At 33.6% G+C, this 24132-nt stretch overlaps 1 protein-coding gene across 1 annotated transcript; it reads left to right on the top strand.

The window, feature by feature from the left end:
* Window positions 1–331: 331 nt before the first annotated feature.
* Window positions 332–23630, top strand: LOC128234937 (neuroendocrine convertase 2-like). The gene is made up of 13 exons (XM_052949586.1): window positions 332–798; window positions 1175–1255; window positions 2167–2265; window positions 3623–3766; window positions 7309–7400; window positions 7622–7719; window positions 8035–8225; window positions 10444–10635; window positions 19623–19741; window positions 20593–20699; window positions 20867–20981; window positions 21450–21781; window positions 22000–23630. The coding sequence occupies exons 1-13, from the start codon at window positions 604–606 to the stop codon at window positions 22197–22199; spliced, it is 1965 nt and encodes a 654-aa protein (XP_052805546.1). The 5' UTR covers window positions 332–603; the 3' UTR covers window positions 22200–23630.
* Window positions 23631–24132: the final 502 nt, after the last annotated feature.

The following is a 24132-nucleotide window of genomic DNA, read 5'->3' as shown; positions in this document are numbered from 1 at the left end:
ACAAGGATCATAACTTGTACCCATCCACTGAGACGTTGTGATCAAACTTTCCACAGTTAACTCGCTTGATGTTTGGTATGCTTCAGGGAAATCAACTACATTGATGTTATTTTTGCTCGAACAAGTTCTTAGTTTAATGAAAAGGAATCAAATTGGCAGAGGTATCCCGATAAAATGCCTTCAAATTGCCAACACCGTCACAAATGCTCTTTTGCGGGACCCTCATCTTGTAATGGCTCTAGTTTCTCTTATTTTCCCACAAATCTTTATGTTTACATACATATTCCGAAATGTGGCAGCATGGGTAACATTACTCACTTTTGACAAAAAAGAGAAATATGTGTAGGAAAGTTTGTTTGAGTACAACTATCTGAATGAGTGAGATTCCTAAATGAATAAAGAGTATCTGGTAAACAGCGTGACCATGTGCATTTTATCATAATATTTTAAAATTAAAACCGTTGAAAAGAAATAATTAGCTCAAGTTTACTCACTACAACACTTAACGATAATGACATGTCTTAAGAGTTTAATTATTGTTACTGCGGAAGTAAATAACATTCATCAACAGATAGGATATACACTCGGCATTCATTTTGCAAAATGAGTGTAAAATGTGAAGAAAACGTGTTAAATAAGAAGGGAAAATATGACATGGGAACCATTTTGTGTTTAGTTGTTCTCCTAAACACGCCTTGTGCTTCATGTCTTTCAAGATTTATACTTGAAGTGGCCAAACAAGACATTGGAGATGTTAAACAAAGGCTTGTCAACATTGGATTAGTTTACGTTTTCAAGGTAAGTAAAAACAAAAAACAGACAGATAAACACTTTGAACAGACTAACCACTTCACTAACTAACTTACTGACTGTCTGTCCGTTTGTCTGGTTGACTGACTAACTGACTGACCCTTTAATGTATATATATGTACGAGGGATGATCAATATATACATATTATATAAATTGACTCTGTACAGTAGTTATTATCATTTTATATGGCTGGTGGTCACCAAACCAGTTTTATGTGAGTCAATCAGTAAATTTAAGTTTAATATATAATAGAACTATATTTTGGTTTATATTTCTTGCGACAAATGACGTCATATGGCGAACTATTCTCGAAACTTGGAAAATTATTCACAAACACGTAATGCATTGTTTTTACATTGTCAGGTTACTGACGAGTTTTACGTATTCGAGTCAAACGATGGAGCGAAACTTGCAGACACTATAAAACACGCAGCTAAAGGAAAAGTGCGTTAACTTTAATCCAGACACCAATGTTTTGTTCTTGTTTATAATGTCTACGATCAACTACGATACCGTTGCTTAATTTACTTACTAAAAGTTAGGATATGGGCTAAATACCTGGTCCCAATTTCTCGAAACTTCTTATGTCCTAAAACGGGATTAAGCTAAGCTCAGTATTTTGTCTTTCAATAATTTGCGTAATAATTACTTATTTAAGAGTTTTTATGCTTATGATAGGAATTATCATTATAATAATCACAATAAACCATTTTTCATTAATCAAAATCCAATTTAGGTATGTACTTTGCATTATTGAAATAAGCTACTTAAGCCTGTTAAGCTAAAGAAGTTTCGAGACGTAAGCTAAACTTTAATTTGTTAATCTTAAATAACCATAGATACCCATCCAAGTAAGGAATGTTTCACCCATGATTTGTCAAAATGGGTCTCGTGTATTGTGTTTGTTCTTCTTAATTCTTTTTTGCTTTGTCGCATTTATCGGGTTAGATCGTTTTAAGTATGGGCAATTCTAGTACTGTCTTTGAGTGCTAACAAAAGGTCAGCATAATAAAATCAGAGTCTTGTTGACGACTGGTGTTAAATCATACTGCGTATGCATTTATATTTGATACTCCTAGTCAGGATTTTAAGCTGCATGTATTAATTTGATACTGTTTTATCATAATTTGTGTAGCGGTTTGTTAAATTTTAGTAAGAATACATTGTTCGTATTAAAGTAAGACTAAACATATGTATTTATTGAAATAAACATATGAAAAGCAGAGAATGTAATTTAATCTGAAACGGAATGTATTAAAAGATATCCGTCCTTCCACCTAAATGTTAATATGGTTTCCTTTTCTTTTCATCGATTATGTGTGGATGGTTATGGAATCCTTTGTGGATTTGTTCAGGTGAAGAACATTTATGAGGATACAAGTATGTTTCCCGAAGCTGGTGAAGACGCCGGGACCGCTGCAGGCGACGATGATCGATGGGGTATGCCCAAATCGGTAAATATAATTAAACCTACGTATATAGGAGACATACCGTGCTCATCATTCTTCTTTTTATTTCTTAACCATGTTGTTTCCGGAGTAAAAAGCGTTAAGTACCTAAAAGAATTAATTGAAATTTGGAACTTTAAAAGATGACAATGTTAAGCTGTGCACCATGCAAAATTTATATAACTTATATACTTAATAGTGTAAGAAATTTATCACCCCTTGAATACTTTTATTACAAACTTTGAATGTTTATAGATGACATAGTAAAGTTCAACACTACGCAAACATTACTATAGTAATTTGCCTTACTATAGAAAGTATCTCCGCTTATACTTTTTAACTTCAAACTTCAAATCCAAAGAAATCTCAAACAATAACTGAACAACTTATTAACTAAAGGAAATGGATGAGACTGTAACATTGATTAAAAGCAATGTGAAGTTTTGCGAAGCTCAGAAAGTTTAACTCATAAACGTTTTCATTCAAAGTTAACTGTCTGGAAGTATGATTTTCACTTAACAATGTTTACCCAAAGCAAATCTCCGCGACCATGTAAATGAATTTCCACGCGCTTGAGAATGAAACTCGACTAAGGAAATTATTACAGTGTGCATTGTGCAATCATTACAACCATTGGAAACTATTGTTACAACGTTATCCCTTGTAATTCTATTTACTGAAAATAAAAGTGGTCTTTAATATAACTCTGAAACTACCGGAATAAATTTGATAAAGAAATTTTGCTGCGTTCTTATATGTTATTGTTTGCTTTGTTAATTTTTAATTGAACAATAGGTTGAAGGTAACAATCCTTATTTCTTACCGACTCGCTCTTTTTAAGAGGAAAAATATGACAGTTCTATATAAACTGCATAAATACTTCATGTATTGACCAAATTATTAATGGCAGTAAAGTCCAGTGCAAAGTATTTTTCACTGTGTTTACTTGCAATTTCTGTACTGGGAACACTTCGTTTAAAGCCTGTAGAACTGTTCAAACTACCTGAACGATATGATCATAAAACGTATAGTTTACGTTTTACATAAGTTTATCTAGTGAAGAGGAAACAACTTTTACAATTAGCGAATAACTTGCTCACGTTGAACGATTATAAATTGACCTTTGATACCGGAATTCGAGGAGGAATTTTCAAACTGGGAAATGTAAACAGGTATTTAGTATGTATATAACGACACTTGTACTGTCTCGCTGTCTGTTATAGCGACGCTGTAGTGTAACCATTATGTAGAGAGAAAGGTCATGGGTTCAATCTGAACAAGGTATTGTTGCAGTTCGGTCAGTCTGTTACATATACATCTGTAACAATAACGCAATGTTTTAAAGAACCTCTTCTCTTTTTAGGACTTCGAACAATGTCCTCCGTTCTTCGACACTGCTCAGCAAATAGATATGACATGGGAGGATGGTTTTACTGGAAGAAATGTCACAATTGGAGTGATTGATATCGGTATTGATGTCGACAATCCTGACCTTCAAGAAAATATTGTGAGGAATTTCGTTTTAAAGCATTTTTATTACTTTTGATGTGTTTAAACAGAATATCATGAACAAAAATAAGTAGCATTAGATCAAAAACTTAAATATATTTCTAACTTCCAAAGAATAACTGGGAATTCAAATAAAAGGATTAACCAGCAAATGTATTGGCTCTAGATAATCGTACTGTATGTGCATATTGAAAAGAATTATCAAGTCAAGAAGTGAGATGTGGGAGGGTACTTCAAACAATAAGTTATATAAAAAGAACAAACAAACCGCAAGAGTCAAACGAAATCGACTTGTTGTATCCACACAAAATATGCCCATTATGCGCAAAAACATTTTTGAAATGTTACTTATCATTGTCTGAAAGCGTCACTGCCCTTGGTCTATTTTTAATGCACTGATACCTTTTACTTCAACTGACATTTCTAGTATTTTCTGAACATGAGCCATATTTGGGTTATCACGTTAAAACATTTTAAACCAGTAGATAAGATTACAAAACAAACGTATAACTAGGAGAAAAACATAAACCTTTTCAAAAATATGTAAAACCGACTATGATAGGCACAAGACCTCAAAAAAGAAAACGTCACATTTCTATTTAATCACCGAAAGCTCTTATTTGAGGCTATGAAAGAGTAAATAGTAAAATAAATCTAAATATAAAAGATAGTAACGAAGTTTAAACACAATTTCATTTGCCCTGTCTATGAATTACACTTCAGCGGTATTTTTATGAATTGTTCTATTTTCAAGGAAAAGCCCTTTGACGTCCCATTTTAGTTAGTATGTGAAGTTACGTAATGGAGTTTAAAAAGTCAAATGCGAAGAAAGTGAGATATAAAAACATAATGCTTATTACTTCTTGCTCTTCGTCTGTTGCTTGTTTGCTTTTAAAGCAGCGGACAAGAGAATCGTCCGAACATATCAAATGTTTGAATGTGCTTGAACTGTGCGCAACAATTCAAAACTTTACGCGCGGTCATCCATTTATAATATTTATATTGATATTAGTTAATCTTATTTTATTACAACGATTGTGAAACAAATTATTTCAACTTATATTAATAACTCTCGTTGGCACGATGTTGCGCGAGAGTGTGGTCTTGTGTTGTGATATTGATATTGTTTGAATACTCGAAAAAGACCTATCATTAAATGTTCATTTTGTTATAGAGTTTTATCCAAATTAATATTAATGTTCCGTTAAAAAATGGTAATATTGAGAAATGCGTTTCACACAATTTCAAAATGAAGAAGTTCCTGTGAACAAGTATAAATATAAAACGTCAAATCGCACTTTAATACTTAATTACGGTACAGTTGTTTTAGATGACGATATTTTTGTCAATACAGATCTTCTCAACTCTCAATACTGCTACAAAGGTCCGCATATAATCTGATATTGATTTTGAAACATGTAGAAGGGAACTGACAGTTGCTTCAATGAAATACTGTACTAGCTGGGACAACAAATAAGGTGGTGAAGCTCTCTTTACCTCTTTACGTCAACATTTGCATCAAGAAGTAACCACTTATATTTGAGGAAAAAACGTTTAGGCGAGGAAAGACTTCATTCATAGCAGTAAATGATAACAAAACAACATCTTTATTTCATTTTGAAAATTATATTTACTGGATATGCACAGATGTATGTAAAGTGCGTTGTTTTGTACTTGAAAATTAGTTCGGTAAATTTGTTAAATGGAGTCTTATAGGCACACAGTAGGTATACCTATGGGAGTTAACTATGCATCTGTTCATGCAGACCTGTTTACATTTGATACGAAAGAGAAAACTTAGTTTAAACATATTTTAATCATCGGCGTATACACACATAACATAAAGACAAACAGAAACCACATGTACAATCTAGAAAAGGATTAGAACGAAATCTTAAAAAGTTATTCTCCAAAGCAAAAGTACATATTTAATGACGGACATTTGTACAGCTTACAATGTAGATGACACAATGAAAGTGAAAACTTGCTCAACAACTCAATATCTTGACACTGCTTGTTGAGAAATACCTTTAGATACATTGGTGACGTTTAAAGTATGAATAGTCCTAGATTTACTGAAAATATCAAATTAATATCTTTCAAAATTAAATCTTAGTGAACGTTATCTTTTTCCAAACCGTGTTTGGCAGAGGTGAGCGTTAAAGGCCGCGGAAGGTCTTCTTAGGGATATTGTGTCGGGATATTGAGTTATCCTTTTTCAGTACAAAAATCTGATGCTAGATGATGTTGCCTCATATATAAAAACTGTTTCTTAAAGATTATTCGACAGCATATATGTTGTTTTTCTTATAACTATATGTATACTTTGATTTCATTCCTTAGCTTCTGCTACTAAACAGGGGTTTATTCTTGATGTTTCGATTATTGCAACTGTTCCTAAGGCTATAACTCGCCGAAATGCAAAGGGGGAATATAAATAGTAGACGTGTCTGTGTGTGCATCCCAAGCGTTTTTGTCAATAGCATTACTCAGAAATTCTTTGAGGTGCAATGCGCAGGAATCATATTGCTCGCTGCAATATGTTTTTAGATATTTGTGTCTGGAGCAAAATTCCAAATTCTCTGAGGTATTGACTTCAAACGTTACATGCAGAAAGATAAGTTGCAGGAGCATTGCAGTGCACAATTATCGTAATTCTCGCTGCAATATGTTTTGAGATGTTGCCATTTCATTTTTGAATACATTAATTCAGTGAGGAACATAACTCGAAAAGCTTTTGAGGTATCACCTTCAAATTTCATATATTGATCAATCATATCGTGATGAAGATTAATGCATAGGATATGGACTCTGGCTATAATAAAAATATAATTATATGTATTGTCATTTGTTTAATTTAATTCTGTTTTTGTCAAGAGCATAACTCCAAAAGCCTTTCAGGTATTGAATTAAACGTCATATTCATATACATCATATTAAGGCGAAGTGTGCAGTGCGCATGAACCATGACTTTGGGTGATGTATTTTTAATTATTGCCCTTAGTTCGTATTCTAAGCTTGTTATAGCATCCCAAATCTAAAGACATTTCTGTGTGAAAGTTTCTTGTTTACATTGTTTGAATCCTGATTCTTGAAATAGTTTATACATTTAGTTATAATAGTAAAACTGGTATAAAAAGGGTATAAAAAGGGTGCATTTCATTAACTGAGATTTGCATTCAATATTTATGCAAGAAGCAATCATTACATCTCAAAATATGGGTGAAAGTGCTTTATAAGAGTCCGCCTCTAAACAAAATGGTTGTTATTTCGATCCCGACTAGAGGATTTCTTCTCACAAAATGACATAATTACTAGTTTCTACCAAGAAAATGGACTCGACCTTGATTCTTTTTAAAACACAACTGAGCTAACGATGATTTATATAAACTGACAAGTAACCTTCACAATCATATGTATTCTAGTTATTCTTTTCTAAGTTATGTATTTATTATACAATTTAGTCTTTACCTCTATTGATACGAATACAATTATTCTAATTTTGTCATATGATTTCAGATAGGAATGCTTTTATTTCAGAATGTGGGTTTGTCATATAATTTTGTCGATAACAACCCAAATCCAAAACCAGATTTCTTCCATGACTATCCCGAAAGTTTACCTTTCACCAAGTAGGTTATCCTTGTTTAGAAATACATATAAAAGTGCAATAAATGAAAGTGTCAACTACCAAATATCTAAATTTGAATTAGACTTGTTTCGAAGTTTTGTTTTGTGAGTTTTTACAAACAAATAGTGTGAAGACGCGTTTGTTCCGCTACAAAGCAAGAAGTATGCAGTGCAGAAGTCATATTTTAACCTGTTTACCTTATTTTCATAATGAACTCGAAAGTCATGGGAACGCTTGTGCTGGGGTCATAGCTGGAATAAGGAGCAATAATAACTGTACGGTGTGTGGTTGTGGTGTGGCTTACCATACAAACATTGCAGGTAAATATAGAACGAAAGCCGTTATGCTCATCTTTTAAGATATATCATTGAATTCTAATATGTTTAAGTTTCTAAAAAAAGGTACAAGACATTGACAAGAATAACTCCCTAGCCAGTGTATGCGTTATATGCATTGCAAACCGTTTTATGCTAAAAAGTACGAATAAAGATATTTTAAAACAAGAAGACGAAAATTCCAACTTTACCACACGCCTTTAACCTAGATAAGTGTTCATCAAGTTATTCTTTATAAGGTCATATATAATAACATACGTAGAATATCAGTCGTGAATTGATAAATAGAGTATCTTCTAGCTTTGAAGGCAGGTCGTATCCGAATGTATCACTGGGATAGGTATCCAGACATGACATCCAGCTCGTTTTCAGCCGCACTCGGCCACAAGAATCAGGATATTCATATATATTCAAACAGTTGGAACTTTGCCAAACCCTTTACTAGGCTGGAGCCTTTTACTGAGCGAGTTATTTGGAAAGGCATTGAACAGGTATATTTCCTAGAAAATATATAACATTTAATGACAAAAAATCAAATTCTCTTTGTATTGGTGAAAACACTTATTATTTCTTAAAGTTTCGTCACTTGTGTGTTCGGTTTATTGAAAAATTAACATATTATCATACAAAAATGGAAAAAATATTAACTGTATAACATACATAAACGCGTCAATATATAGAAGTGCGACGTTCATCCGCACAAACGAACTCATTAAGATGACCTACTGATTTTAATGATGCCTGCGTGACGCCCATAAAACTGCTGTGCCTTACTGAACCTCTTTAACGAATCCATCCGGCTTCAGCAAATCTCCGTAAAAGCACTTAAATTGATTCACCCTTTACCTAGACTTTCACTCTCTAGGTTTCAAAAGACCTAGAATATTCCGGCCTCGAAGTTTATATTACAAGTTTTTACGGGCTGTGCCGATATATTTTTAATCAAATGTTTCTTATCAACTTTAAGGCTTCTTGAATGCCCGTTTCTTCAAAACAATTGGTTGTGAGGAAAAAAATCCCTTTCGCAAGACTTTTCCCATATACGATGATCCGCAAAGCAAGAGGATCACGGGGGTAGCAAGAGTATTTGATTCTAAGAAACTTTGGCCTACCCGCACCCATTGCCGCATTATGGCTTGACTACGCCGTGGTGCCCTCAAGACTTTAAGTGGGTTCAAATGACGTCGCTCAAGTACTGACTACATTTCTCAATCGAATACATATATATTAGAAACGTTGATAAAAAAGAGCTTTAAACAAGAAAATCCGGGTCCGTTACTCTGCGAATATACCTTTTTGTGCTATATATAGTTTGGTAGATAGCACCGATACACAGGGAAGAACTTTCTGGAGTGTTTATAAGTATTGCGTACACCATTTTTCAAGTACTATCCCTTTTAATGCCGACAGCTATGCAATTGAGCTACTTGTACCATATTGTATCACCTTTCGGTATTACGCAGCAATGGACTGAACTTGCAATTGTTCGAAACTGAAGCGTACGCTGTAAATGTAGGCTGTCAGTGGTGTTGATTGATTTTATACACTTGTAAAAGCCCTTAGTAGTCTCATGTTCCAGTGAACTCGAGTTTCACCTACCGTTACAAGGCTGTTATCTCATCCTTTATTGTCATTCATCGGTAAGGTTTTGTGTACTTGCCTTTTGCCTTTAAATAAGGCTTATATTTGATTTTTGTGATTACTGCGACCAAAGAGAAAATATACCTCCATCGTTCTGTGGGGTACACACCATGATTTCGCAGCTACAATGCTGTGACGGCCAGGATTTATAAAATCAGAATCGTTTCACAGCACCGATATTTGTAAAGAATAAAATGCTGTCACTTTTAGAGTCACAGCATCATATTGGTCGAGTGAGCTTTCAATTATATAATTAAGTCACAATCCCATGGAAACCCGTACGACATACAAACGTCAGCGGATCAGAAGTGTGAAATGTGGCCTATAATTATGTTTGCGCTAGTTTATAAACTCATCGGATTCAGCGCTACCTGTTGTACAAAGTACTACCGATTAATCGATAATTTAAAATTAAAACCGGATAATAATTAAGGCGGTAAGAAGTAAAATTAGTTATATAAATAAACAGATGACACAGAAAAATAGAGTGTTCTTCGTTGGCCTCGGCACCTTGTACTAAGTAACCTTTTACATAGCATGCAAATGCGGTGGAATATGTCAACACTCGAATGTTTTGTTTTTTTGTGTAATACTAATACTTCAAAACAAGTTGCGTATGGTTGCATATAACTGCCGTAAAATAACATGATAACGTTCACGAATTGTTTCGTGTTAACCACCTAATTTTTGCAAAATATATCTAGCTATCTCAGTAATATTCGCCAAAATCTTTTCGGTGAGATAAATATGATCTGATTAAAACTAGGCTTGAAAATACTGTAACCCGTTCATCTTGTACAACACCAACAGGTTATTTAGTAACGGTTTGCGAAGTCCACTTAATAACCAACATAATAAACGATTAACTAGATAAGACTAGTTTCAACTTGTCTAAAAATGCATTTCTGGCTTCTAACAGTAACTGGATATTTATAGATGATTTGCTAATTCCAAGCCCAAAATATGATTGCAACTTGCTTTGAATATTTACTGACTCAAGTTTGAAGTAGGTTCTACAACTTCGTTCAATAAAACATATTGTTTGTTCAGTGTATGTATTTACACTAGGGAAGAGGAGGACTTGGAAGTGTTTACGTGTTTCCGGCTGGATACCCCGGAGATGGCTTTGCTAACCACTTACAAACAATTGCCGTCAACAATATCGGGGTAAATGGAAGAGTACCCGAAAATGCCGTTAAAAGTTCAGCTACCCTTGTGTCTGCCTTTGGACAAGGACGAACTAGATCGGACACAGGGATGGTAAAGCTAAGTCGTTTTGTTTTAGTTATGTTTGATCCTTGCATTGTTCATATCGTGCATAACGTTTCGCTGAACACAGGACAACGAAAGTATACTTATAAATATTTACTTATATGTGTACCCTCTACCATCCGACCTTATTTATACCACACCTCTCTTTCTGACCTTAGCCCAGTCTTTCCCTCTCCCTTCCTCTCGTCCCTACCCCCTTCTTTCTGTCTCGCCCAGTCCCACAATTTTTGTTTTCCATCATTTTGTTTATCTTTAATACTACCAAACTACATTAAAGAATGTTCTACAAACTATTGCCTTTAAAGTATTTTACGTTTTTAACATGTACCGGTATTTTTGTAAACCGCTTTGTTTTTTACGAAATCCGAGTTGGTGAAATGAAGGGAGACTAAAAAAAAATCATATTGAATTACTTCTGAGTTCTGTTGAAATTACGAGGTGTGTCAGTAGCTTTTAAGATCGCATTTCTATTTTTAAAAGACAAAGATGTTTAGGCTAACATGTTTTACTTCTTATATATGGAATTAAGATATAGAAGATTTATTACTATAATTCATCAAATATGGATTCGATAACATACCACGATAACTTAGGTCCTGGTCACGACATCATTTCAGCGATTTGCAAGACTGACAAATGTATAGGATACGTCGTCATTTCAGCAAATTGGAAATTACCTACACTTACCTTTTTATATTCACGAGAAATTTTACGATCAGAGAAAGAACTACAAAGAAAACAAACAAACACACGTACAGATAGAATTGCGTGCATTCTTAGTTCATTTTAAAGTTAAGAGTTAACCACATTTTCTGGCCCCTTAGTCACAGTGTTTACATTTTCTATGATATAAAACCACAACATATAATGGTCTGTTCAATGACGTTAAACAAGCGTCCCTATTTTACCAATGCAAGGTATCCACTTGACCATAATATGTTTTTTGTCCAAAGTCGCGTCGACATCAGGCTCAATTTGAGACGACAATCAAGGTAATAACAGTTCTTTGAAATTGAGACATAGCCTATCAAATTGCCCACGTACCTAGTGTTCATTAGCATATCAATGTTTCCTAAGAAATTTTAATAGTTGTCGAGAACACTGTTGCAAAACTACGATTTAAACATTGGTTATGAAGATAAGCTGATTCATTATCGTTAATTGTGGACGGAACTTTCAAATTATCATATCACCATATGGCACTATAATGAATGGAGACACCGAGAATAAATTGTCACTGATTTCTGGCTGTGTCATCTACATTTCTAAGCTGGATAACCCAAAACAATAGACAAACAATCTACTTCTTAGTGTTAATATCCGTGCAATGAATTGTTTCAAGTCCACCACGTATGAGATCAGGGTCTACATTAATACGGAACTGTTTGTATGGAATTGTCATTTCATCTTTATTGATTATTTACTCTATGCATAAAAATTGAGATATTCTGAAACGAACTAGAACACTAGAACATATACCAAAACTCCAAGTTTCCATGAGATACTCGCTAAAATATACATGTTTTTGATTTGGTATTAAATACAGTGTAATAAACGTCTCATATCTTTGAAAATAATCTATCTATAAAAATAAAGAAATTATGTTAAGTTTTAAAACAAAATTGAACTGCAATTTTCAATTTGTGTCATGTGTATGTTCAAATGAATAGTGTTTGGTTTAAACTGTATTCAAGATAAACAATACAAAGTAAGGTATAACCAGTATAAGTGAAAACACAAGCTGAATTCGATGGAAAATGTGTAATTTTGTTAAAAATGTATTGACGGAATATTGAAGAAAGATTAGAGATTATACATTTTCTCGTGTTTCTATATTTGACATTTTAGGCATGACAGACCTTAAATACCAGTATCCTTTGATGATTTAAAAAAACTTCAAATAAAACTTTAATAATTCTAGTGTTTTAGCAAATGAGATTTTTTAATTACCCAACACCATTGTCATCAGCTTTCGTTCCAGCTCCACACTTCTTACCCATTTGAAATATTTCATAAAAACTGCATAACCCATCATGGCGACTTAAAGAACCGAACTCGGAATCAACCTATGTTTTGCAGTCACTACTTACATCCCTTGTTTAATGACTCCAATATAAAATTGAAATGACATGACGCATGGACAATAAAATCGTACACCGATATATATAATTTCCTACGTTTGAGTAAAACGAATGAGAAGGTAATTAATTTCCCTTGTTTATAATGTAATAACCGCCAGGTGGCGATTGATAAGCACGAGGAATTCGTGCAAATATGAATGTAAAGGCATTCAGCTTTGGGGAACCGATCCGTTTACATCAATTCAATTGATTGTTAAATTTGAGGTCGTACCGGGCGGTATGCAGAAGTCCGTGTTTACTGAATAGGCCGTACAAAACATGGTTTAAATCCTCGTGCAGAGGGTAAGTCGTATTGTTTGTTGGATTTATATGACATGACGAATTACATGTATGATCATAATTATTCAATATACGAAGTGGAAAAGTGAACAATTCAGAAATGATGAGTTTATTCAGTTCACATGTACTGTGTTACTAGTGAGAAAATGTTCTTTTGTTTTTAAAGGCATCGATGAATTTGTGCTAGAGAAAATATTTCCGCTATTTTCATATTTAGTGCTTCGAGTTTTACTTATAAAGAGTGTTTTTCGTTGACATATTTTTAAAAAAATATTTAGGTGACATTTTTTATTTCTGTTTTACGAGCTACACGTTGGAGAAAGATGCAAAACAATGAAGTCGGGGCTCAAGGATTCCGCGGTTTAACCACGTGGTGTGAACGCATGAGCTGGTCAAGCAGGTCGTGACAACTGTTTTGGGTTGATTTCATCGCCTGTTCACGTGCCACGCTTCCGGTGTATTTCCCTCGACTGTTGGGGTTTTCTGTTCTAATATCACCACACAGCGTCACCCGTAGTTGTGGCCATACAGGCAACATAAAAAGATAGGTATTATAAATGAAATTCAATCATCTCTGAATTGAAAGAGAAAGACTTGAAGCAATGCTGTTAAATCTGCAAAGCATGACAAGTTATTGTATGGCAAAGCCATTGGCTTTAAGTTCAATGATGAGGCGTATGGAACGTTATGGAGTCTGTCCGTGTGTATGTCAGTTAAAAATGTGTTCGATATAAAAGGAATTCATATACTCATTATTCAATATTCAGTTGGTAAATGGTGTCAGTTTTTCAGTTTTTGCAAGTAGAATTTATGCCTGGCTGTATAGTGTCAAACTGTTATTTGCTCAATGTCTTTGTAACTTTAATAATAATAATAATAATAATAATAATAATAATAATAATAAGAGTTTGTCTGTTGTTGCTTCTCTTACCTAAGATTAATGTTTAACAGCATCGTAGATTCAATGGCAGCATCACCAAGACTATACAATTGTTATAAAGTTGTAATAAAAGGCGATATCGCTGATTCACGGCGAAACGCCAAAGATATTTATATAAAGTTTAGATGATATGAAGTAAATTCTTGATGATTAAGGGGAGGCGGGGTGAGTTTATTCCTCATAGGTTGACGCATTGTCAATGACGCAGGGACTGTGTACAGAACGAGTGAAATAAGGCGAAATATATGACAAGCACGAAAGTTGAAACTCTTAATAATTAAGTTTAGCACTTAATGATTGCTTATCTGCAGGTTTGTTAAGTGAAAATAAAGGCTGCATTCTAATAATAGTTTACGGTGGCATCACCAGTACGGTACTTGTTAATATGCAACTATTGTTATAAACTTATCAAAACCAGCATTGCTGATTCACGGAAGCTTCTTCAGAGATGTTTCGTTATAGTAGACGGTGGCATCACCAGTAATAGTTTATATATAAAACAAACGATATTAAAGAGTCATTACGGAATCGTCAAAAAGATGATTCGTTTTAGAACACGGTGGTAACACCAGATATAGTATATAAATGTAAATATTGTTTTAAGTGTATAAAATCAACATTAATCATTAATGGAGGAATCGACAGAGCTTATTCGTTATAGTACACGGTGGTTTTACCAGTAATAGTTTTTATGTAAATATTGTTAAAAAGTTATAAAAGCAACATTGATGATTTAACGGCAGAATGGCCGGATGTGAAACATATGAAGTTATAATAAGCGGCATCGCTGATTCATGGCGGAATTGCCAGAGATGAATCATTTTAGTACACGGTGGAATCACCAGTTCTAGTTAATTTATAGATACCGTTATGAAGTTATTTAAAACGGCATCCACTGATTCATGGTGGGATCGTCAGAAATGAATGATTCTAGTACACGGTGGTATCACCAGTACTAGTTTATATGTAAATATTGATGTTTTGTTGATTTATATGAATGTAATAATTCTCCAGGATATAGCTATTAGTATCTTCAAAGTTTGTATGAAAAATTCAATCTCGCTTGGGTTAAAATGGATACCGAGATCCCAAAAATGAAAGGGCAGACTTCTTTTCTAGAATAGTGGATTATGATGATTGGGGTATCTCGTTTGAAACTTTGGACATAATTATTCAGAGGTTTGGCATATTGGAAGTAGACTGGTTTGCATCAGAACACAATGCTAAATTGCCAGTATTTTTCTCTAGGTTTTGGATTCCGTCTTCAACAGGGATGGACGCCTTTTCTGAGTCATGGTACGGAAGGTTCGGCTTATTTGTTCCCCCCAATTTGCATGATTTTTAGAGTCATACGCAAACTAGAAATTGACCAGTAAAGGGAGTTTTGGTAGTTCCTTATTGGAAGTAAGCAATGTTTTGGCCATTATTGTGTCCAGATGGGATATTTATATCAAATATTGTTGATATGATTGATTTGCCAACACAACGATATGTTTTATGTAGCATGTAAGAACGGAAAGGGCATTTTTGGGAATGCAGATCTTAAATTTAGAATGTTACCTTTGTTGATTGATTTTAAGGGAAAGTATTCTGTAGATGAAAACTATTATGGTTTGTTATAACCTTCCTTTGCATAAATGTACAAAAGCGGCTTCGCTGAGCTAAAGCGTCTTTGCCTTGAGAGACATTCATCAGGCGGCTTCGCCAGAAATGAATGAATTTTAGTACACGGTGGCTTCACCAGTACAGTTATATTATATTGAAACATGTTGTTATAGCATCAGTCATAAGCCATGATTGTTAACTGAATTGATTTATGTGAATAAGTTATAAATGGTGGTTTTGCAGAAACATTTTCGTGTAAACGTCTATTTTTGCAGATGCATAAAGATGGCATTTTACCAGATGGTTTACCGTATGGTTAACCAGAAGGCTTGGCGGGCAAGGTGGATCTTCTCCCGGAACTGCTAAAGAAGTGGATGGCCAAAAGTATTATTCTCGAACGAAAGTTATTCATTAACAGTTGGAAAAGTAGGAATCAATTTACGGTTTAGGGAGAAGGGATATTTTGCCTGCTTAAGTTTTACTATTGCAATGTATTCATTTTCATAAGGTTGAAGTGCCTAAAGTGTTTTGCGACTTTCGCTCTTGCAACTGTATTGGTTTAAGTACAGTATGCGTGAATGATATGTATATGGTATAAATCTATATAGTAAAAGAGGCAGTTCGATGATTATAATAGCTAGAACTCATTCCAGCTTGTGTCGATTTCAACTGTTGAAAAAGGATTCAATAATTTGGATGATTTTATCCGAATTTTGTACTGACTATACATGATATGCTGTTGATTGATATTTAATATGGATATATGAGATGAAATTATTCGGACAATTGCTCCTGACATTGACGATATTAAAAGCAGCGAACATTGAATAAGATCTGCTGGAGAAACAAGTATGTTCAACAATGGAGTTAAGGACAGAATGTCAAAAACATGGTGTTAAATAAGTGAATCTATTAAACAAAGATACGTGTACAGGTTAATTTATTGTTTGAAATCGGTATTTAGTTTGTAAACGGAAGATTAAAATTCCATGTCAATTATGAGTATATTTGGACAAGATCATCATATTAAGAATATTTGTTTATTAATATCCTCTTACCCGTTCTTTAAAGCTGCACTCTCACAGATTGAACGTTTTGACAACTTTTTATTTTTTTTGTCTTGGAACGAGCCAAATTTTTCGAAAATGCATTGAAACCAGTGATATAAGACTGCTGACAAAAAATTTGGAATTTTCATAATTAAGTTACTAAATTGATGTTTTATACATTTTTTCTTAAACCGTTAGTAACGGTTTAAGACATAAAACATTAATTTTCGAATAGAAATATGGAAATCTGCGATCTGATCTTTTGCCAGCAGTCATATACCACTTGTTTGCAGATATTTACTCAAAAATTGGTTCATTCCAAGACAAAAAAAAAAAAAAAAGTTGCCAAAATGGTAAATCTGTGAGAGTGCAGCTTTTAACTTCATCGGTTTCCCAAGTGCTTCACTGAGACTTAATACCATTGAAAAGTATTGATTTTGTTGTTTTCTATACGAGGTTATAGAATGGTATTCAGGGAACTATAATTTCCTACGTTTGAGTAAAACGAATTAGAAGGAAATTAATTTTCCTTGTTTATAATGTAATAACCGCTAGGTGGCGATTGATAAGCACGAGGAATTCGTGCGAATATGAATGTAAAGGCATTCAGCTTTGGGGAACCGATCCGTTCACATCGATTCAATTGATTGTTAAATTTTACAAGAAAAAGTTTATTGTGAAAGGTTTCTGGTACTATGCAATTTCATCATATGAATGATAAATATGTTTTTCATTTTTTCTTCAAAGAACATAATCATGTAATGTACATTTGTATAACTTGATAAAATACGTATATATGAACCATAAAAATTATGTTTTCTATACATCTTTGTTAAGGAGCTTATGGGTGATGAGGCCCGACATCTAGTGGTACGAGACAAATCCTGTAAATCTGGATGACAAACGGGCAGAGGTTTCTGAGTTTTCCCCAGAAGGAGGGTTTTATCTCAGTTTTTCCTCGGTCAGTCGACCACGTCTGTAAGCTTCATTTTTGTCAGGCATGATGTAAATAAGACATACTTTGCTCATGTTGCAAGTTCATGCTGTATGTGTTAATCGGTTTCCCAAGTGCTTCACTGAGACTTCCAAAATATACAATTGAAAAATATTGATTTTGTTGTTTTCTATAGGAGGTTATAGAATGGTATTCAGGGCAACATAAATCCCATCTTTGGATTTCAGAGATTTACTGTGATATACTATCGTCTCATAAGGTAGAAATACCGTGTTTTCTGTACATTTTTTTCAAATTTAACGCGGTATTCACATAAGAAACATTGTTTTCGACATTTATTCATCCCTTTTGGAACATTAAAATAAATGTATTAATGTGGTAAATCTTATTTTAGAGTAAGAGTGAATCTTTAACAAAATAAATGAGACACATTAGTTTCAGAGTTATCATATAAATAAAATTAATTAATGAGAAGAAAAAAACATATTTAAGTTTTTCGAATTCAATATCTAGACTTATTTTATCAAGCATATTAAAAACAAAAGTATGAGAACAGTCCAATTCAACATGATATGGAATTATTTATTTTTAAGTTAACTTCCATGTAGGCCAGGGCTTGCAAATGTTTTCTACTCTAGGCTAGGCTGAAATATCGTTGTTGCCATGAACATCTATGCCTGGAATCTACAATCACAATGAATAAACAGTGTAGGAATCAAACATTTACTTACTCAAAAATGTTAGCAAATTCATCCGTATATATTCCGGATCCCAATATATCAGCAATGTTAGCTTTCGTATTAATATGCATATACAGCTAATACAGATTGTTTCAACGCAAAGTCCATTGTTCTATGTACATGTAATTTATTGTTCAACAATCCATGGTCATACAACCTCTGCTTTGGTGTTTAAGTTTCAACAAAGCATTAATTTATAAACAAGTTGAAGTAGGGAAATTGACAATGTGGAGATATAATTTTTTTGTAATATCTACACTAGTGGACTAGTAGTGGCTTCAACATCATCAATCTAGACAACAATAGACCATTGAAACTTCGATCTATCTCTTTAAAATCGTCACTCTAGCCAATCACTTTTTTTCGTTCTCAGATAATTTATAATATTGAAAATAGTCTTAAACGTACGAGTGTACGTGTATATTTAAGAAAAACAAAGTGTGTTATACTTTTCTTTTTACAAACTTTTCCCACATTTAGATAAATGGACATATGATTAGCTATGATCTAAATTGAAAAAGCTTTGGTAGCAATTGACGGTTGTGTCAAGTACATTATAAATGCTTTTCCTTACAAATATAGGAATAATCATTGTTTAGGTATATGATTGCTTGATTATCGAAAAGAGGTAAACTAAGTTTCTGTGCGGGTAATTTATAATAAAAGTCTCGAACGTATAACATCTAAGCGGTTTTATGTCATTTTACACCAGTTACCGCCACCGTGGAACAATGGTCAGAATCTCTGCGATAAGTAAGAATATAGTTATTTTTATCAAGACCCCATAGCTTTGGGTCGTATCAATATTACCTTGATTTTCATCTCGAAACGAGCCCGATGTCAATACCATTTTGCACAAAAACAAACCATTTGCTCACATGGATTTCCTACCATGTTATACATTTGCCTTTGTTACGTGTGTTTAGACTTTACAAATCACTATACACTTGCTTGCTTGCTTTAAGGCATGTTCTCTGAAATGTGAAGAAGTTGATATGCATACCATGTGTATTTAATGACAATTTAATAAAATATTTTAGGTATTGCGCTGTTTATGTTCCTTTCAATGTGGGTCCTTTTCTGCTATATATAGCATATATCCCAAGTGTCAAACTATTTTACGAAAGCACTTCGTAACTTATAGCATTGTTAAGCACTAAACATTATCCTTTTTGAATGATTAATATGTAACGTTACGTATTTAATGCTGTACCATTAAATGCTACAAATACTGATTAAATCTATGAGTGTTTGACTTGAAAACAGCTCACCGTTACTCACACATCACGGAGACGTGACGGTAGAAATTGCTCTAATACATTCGGCGGACCCTCGGCAGCCACTGCTATTATCTCTGGAATAATCGCTCTTTCTCTTCAAGCAAAGTAAATATGTTATACAAAAGATTAACTTAAAGCTGCATTCTCACAGATATACCATTTTTACAACTTTTTTACTTTTTGTCTTGGAAAGAGCAATTTTTTGCGTAAATATCAGCAAACCAATGATATAAGATTGCTGACAAAAAAAACAACAGATAGTAGATTTTCATATTACCGTTCGAAAATTAATGTTTTATGACTAACGGTTTAAGATAAATACATAAAACATCAATTTTTGAATTTAAATATAAAAATCTGCGATCTAAGTTTTTGTCAGCATTTTTTGTATAACTGGACAAAAAATTGCTAGTTCCAAGACAAAAAATTAAAGTTTACATAACGTTCCTTCTGCTAGAGTGCAGCTTTAAACAATCGTCAATACGGTTTCATCAAGCGTGTTCTATACCCTCAATAAGTAAAATATGCTGCAAACGAATTCAAGAATTAGCACAAGAGAACTTTGCCTTTGTTATACTGGAAATGTGAACATATTTTGATACTTTGTATGCTAATAAATTATTTACAATCGATATTTTTAGAAATAGTGGAGGCTTGTTTATATGTTTTCACTGCTCTTGCTCTTCAAGCCAAGTAAATGATAGACTTAATACGATCTTTAAGAAAGTTTCGAAAATCTTGTTTCTTGTTATATGCCAACAATAAGTAGTAAATGCTAAAAAGTAACTCATTGTACAGACTAAGCATGGGAAATCTTGCCCTTGTCATATCAGGACATTTCTACATCGTTTGATGCTTTGTATGTTAATTATATGCTTGTTTAATTGCAAATGATCATATTGGATACAGTTAAAGTTCAATTACATGTTTTCGTTGGCGATTATTGTTCATTACAGTCCACAATTAACGTTGCGAGATATTCAACATTTACTAGTGGAATCTGCTGGGTACATTGGACTTGCGGAGTCCTCAGGCTTCAAGAAAAACTGTGCCGGAAGATACTGTTAGTCTTTTATCTGTAGATTTGTTCTTGATCAGTTTTGTTAATGTAGTTCTATGTGTATGCTGTGTTATCTGGATAAACTACAAAATAATTAGCATACTACGTAAAATTATATATTTAATTCAAAATGAAAGTACGCAAAATATAAATGTGTATTTATTTTCTAGTTCACAACGTATTTGGTTTTGGTTACGTGCAAACGCTGAAAATGGTTCACTTAGCAAAGACTTGGAAACCGCTTTTGCCGTTGCTTACTCAATCGCGCATATCGTTTGATGTCACGTAAGTACAAATATAACAATGGTAACTGCAGTGACGAGCCCAACAGTTAACACATAACACAAGCCATACAATAGTATTTACCTAACTGGTTCAAGAACGGTTATAGGATAAGCTTGCAGTACCGGTCATAACGCACAATAAAAATGAAATATTGAGATAGTTTAAATGTTTAGAACTACAGTCAAACCCGTTGGCTCGAACTCCCAGGAACCGGCGAAAATACCTCGAACCTCGGGAAGTTCGAGCCAAACGGGAATGCTTACACTCGGTAGAAATAAATCGGTCCTTTATATCCAGTTCGAGCAACGAGGAAATCGAACCAAGCGAGTTCGAGCCAATGGGGTTTGACTGTTTGTTACTGACTAAAGTTATCTTAAATGGAATTTATATACACACTTCCTAAAGTGTTGCTGACAATAAAGAAAAGATAGAATTGGTTTGAATTCCTCGTTTGTGTTGTTCAAATAGGCAGAGTGGCAACGATTCCAGCCCAGAAGTAATTTCTACGTTCAATAATATTTGCACAAATCAACCACATTGTATTGAAAACATTGAAAAGGTAGTCGTTCACATTAACTTCGTATATCCGAAGCACACTAGGAGCATTCTGTCAGTTATTTCACCGTGTGGCACAGAATCAATTCTTCTAGATCACATAGGAGAGCCACCGGAGGATGAAAGCGACTTTGGCAAAAATGAAGGAGTTAATATCGATGCATCGTTTCTTTCAAATCACTTCTGGGGAGAAAACGTAAACGGAAGTTGGCTCGTCACACTAACCGGCCTGGGATGTGATTCGCGTAAGAAAGCCATAAAACGCGTTCTCTGTGTTCTTTAAATGCATTGTGGTTCTTACACTCTCTTATAATTACCATCATTGGATGTTGATATTATTATTTTCAGAGAATTATTTTCCTAATAAGCTAAATTAGCAGCTTAGAATGATTAGCGAATATGTAAACTAATAATAATTTGTCATTTTGGTCCTTCATTTGGTCAACCTTATTTCAATTTTCAGATGAGTTATGTTCCATTTATCAAACAGAATTAATATTTTATGGGACTAACGAGAACGTTGTTAAGGATGATTCGTCAACGCAGACTTCAGCAACAGTTTCAGATATAAATACAAGTGTAGCAGTAACTACTGGATCCAAAAGCCATCACAGCAATGTAGGTGTCATCATCGTCGTTGTTGTCGTTGGTGCCTTTGCTTGAATTGCTGCTGTCTTTGGAGAACTATTATTCTATCGTCGCCATCGCAATCGCCCTAAAATATTTGAAAGAGAGAATATACAGTTGGCGGAGTCCTCGGCTTATGAAATTGCTTCATAACGCCGAATTTTACTTAAATATAAAGTTTAAGGTATGCCCAAAAGTACCATTTACGTGTATGCGAGACGGATCGAAACATCCGACCATGGAGCACTCTGCGTGGACACCCTCGGCTTCCGGCTCGCATTTTTCGATCCGCCCCGCTTACACGCAAAGATATTTGCTGATAAAACTCGTTCTATAAAATATAGTCATCGACCAAGCATTCAGGCTTAAACTTTGATAATAATTAGTTTTTTACGCTCATTTATATATCACAAAAACAATATTGCACCGAATGTCAATCCTTGAGGCAGATTTTAATTATTTTATAAATAAGAAGAATTCAACGACGTTTCCGATAAATGTTTTATTTTAAGTTCGCGCAAAAGTACTGGACAGGGTCAACCATGTCAAAAGGATTCTTTAGGTAAAAAAAAAATTCCCAAGAAAATTCCTTTATATGTGTCCTTCAGGCATGTATCAATTAGTTTGATATGTAACGTATGGAACAAATGGTATTTCGAAACCCTGATTGAGCTTTATGAAGAATGTAAGTTTTTTGTTAAATATAAATGAATTTATGCGGCAATTAGCTTTATAAATTTTGAAATAAAAAGTAAAATACATAAAGGTCGATAAATGCTCCGCATATCCTTTTCTCCAGCTTTAATTTATAACTTGGTAATGTCTTTTTCAGGAAAGGTAAAATACTGATACCTAGATCTTCGTTTAACTTTTTATTAAAGAATGTGATTGTTGATTTGCAAATAAGCAGTTTTCGTTATATCATTTGCTATATTCACAAAATTATTATGTATTAATCAACAATATTGTGTGGGGTTTTAATGACAGTTTCTTTTCTAATGAAACATTGTGGTATCACTATATCAACTATCGGATGCAACTGAGATATATCAACTAACGGAAACAACTGAGATATATCAACTATCAGATGTAAATGAGATATATCAACTATCGGATGTAAATGAGATATATCAACTATCGGATGCAACTGAGATATATCAACTAACGGAAACAACTGAGATATATCAACTATCAGATGTAAATGAGATATATCAACTATCGGATGCAACTGAGATATATCAACTAACGGAAACAACTGAGATATATCAACTATCAGATGTAAATGAGATATATCAACTATCGGATGTAAATGAGATATATCAACTATCGGATGCAACTGAGATATATCAACTAACGGAAACAACTGAGATATATCAACTATCAGATGTAAATGAGATATATCAACTAACGGAAACAACTGAGATATATCAACTATCAGATGTAAATGAGATATATCAACTATCGGATGTAAATGAGATATATCAACTATCGGATGTAAATGAGATATATCAACTATCGGATGTACATGAGATATATCAACTATCGGATGTAAATGAGATATATCAACTATCGGATGTAAATGAGATATATCAACTATCGGATGTAAATGGAATATATCAACTATCGGATGCAACTGAGATATATCAACAATCAGATGTTAATGAGATATATCAACTATCGGATGTTAATAAGATATTTCAACTATCAGATGTAATAAGATATATCAACTATCGGATGTTAATAAGATATTTCAACTATCAGATGTAATGAGATATATCAACTATCGGATGTTAATAAGATATTTCAACTATCGGATGTACATGAGATATATCAACTATCGGATGTAAATGAGATATATCAACTATCGGATGTACATGAGATATATCAACTATCGGATGTAAATGAGATATATCAACTATCGGATGTAAATGAGATATATCAACTATCGGATGTAAATGAGATATATCAA

This window comes from Mya arenaria, chromosome 5, assembly GCF_026914265.1.
Source record: "Mya arenaria isolate MELC-2E11 chromosome 5, ASM2691426v1".
Taxonomy (NCBI): Eukaryota; Metazoa; Mollusca; class Bivalvia; order Myida; family Myidae; genus Mya; species Mya arenaria.
The sequence above is the reverse complement of the archived record's forward strand: the minus strand, read 5'-3'. Positions and strand labels throughout refer to the sequence as shown.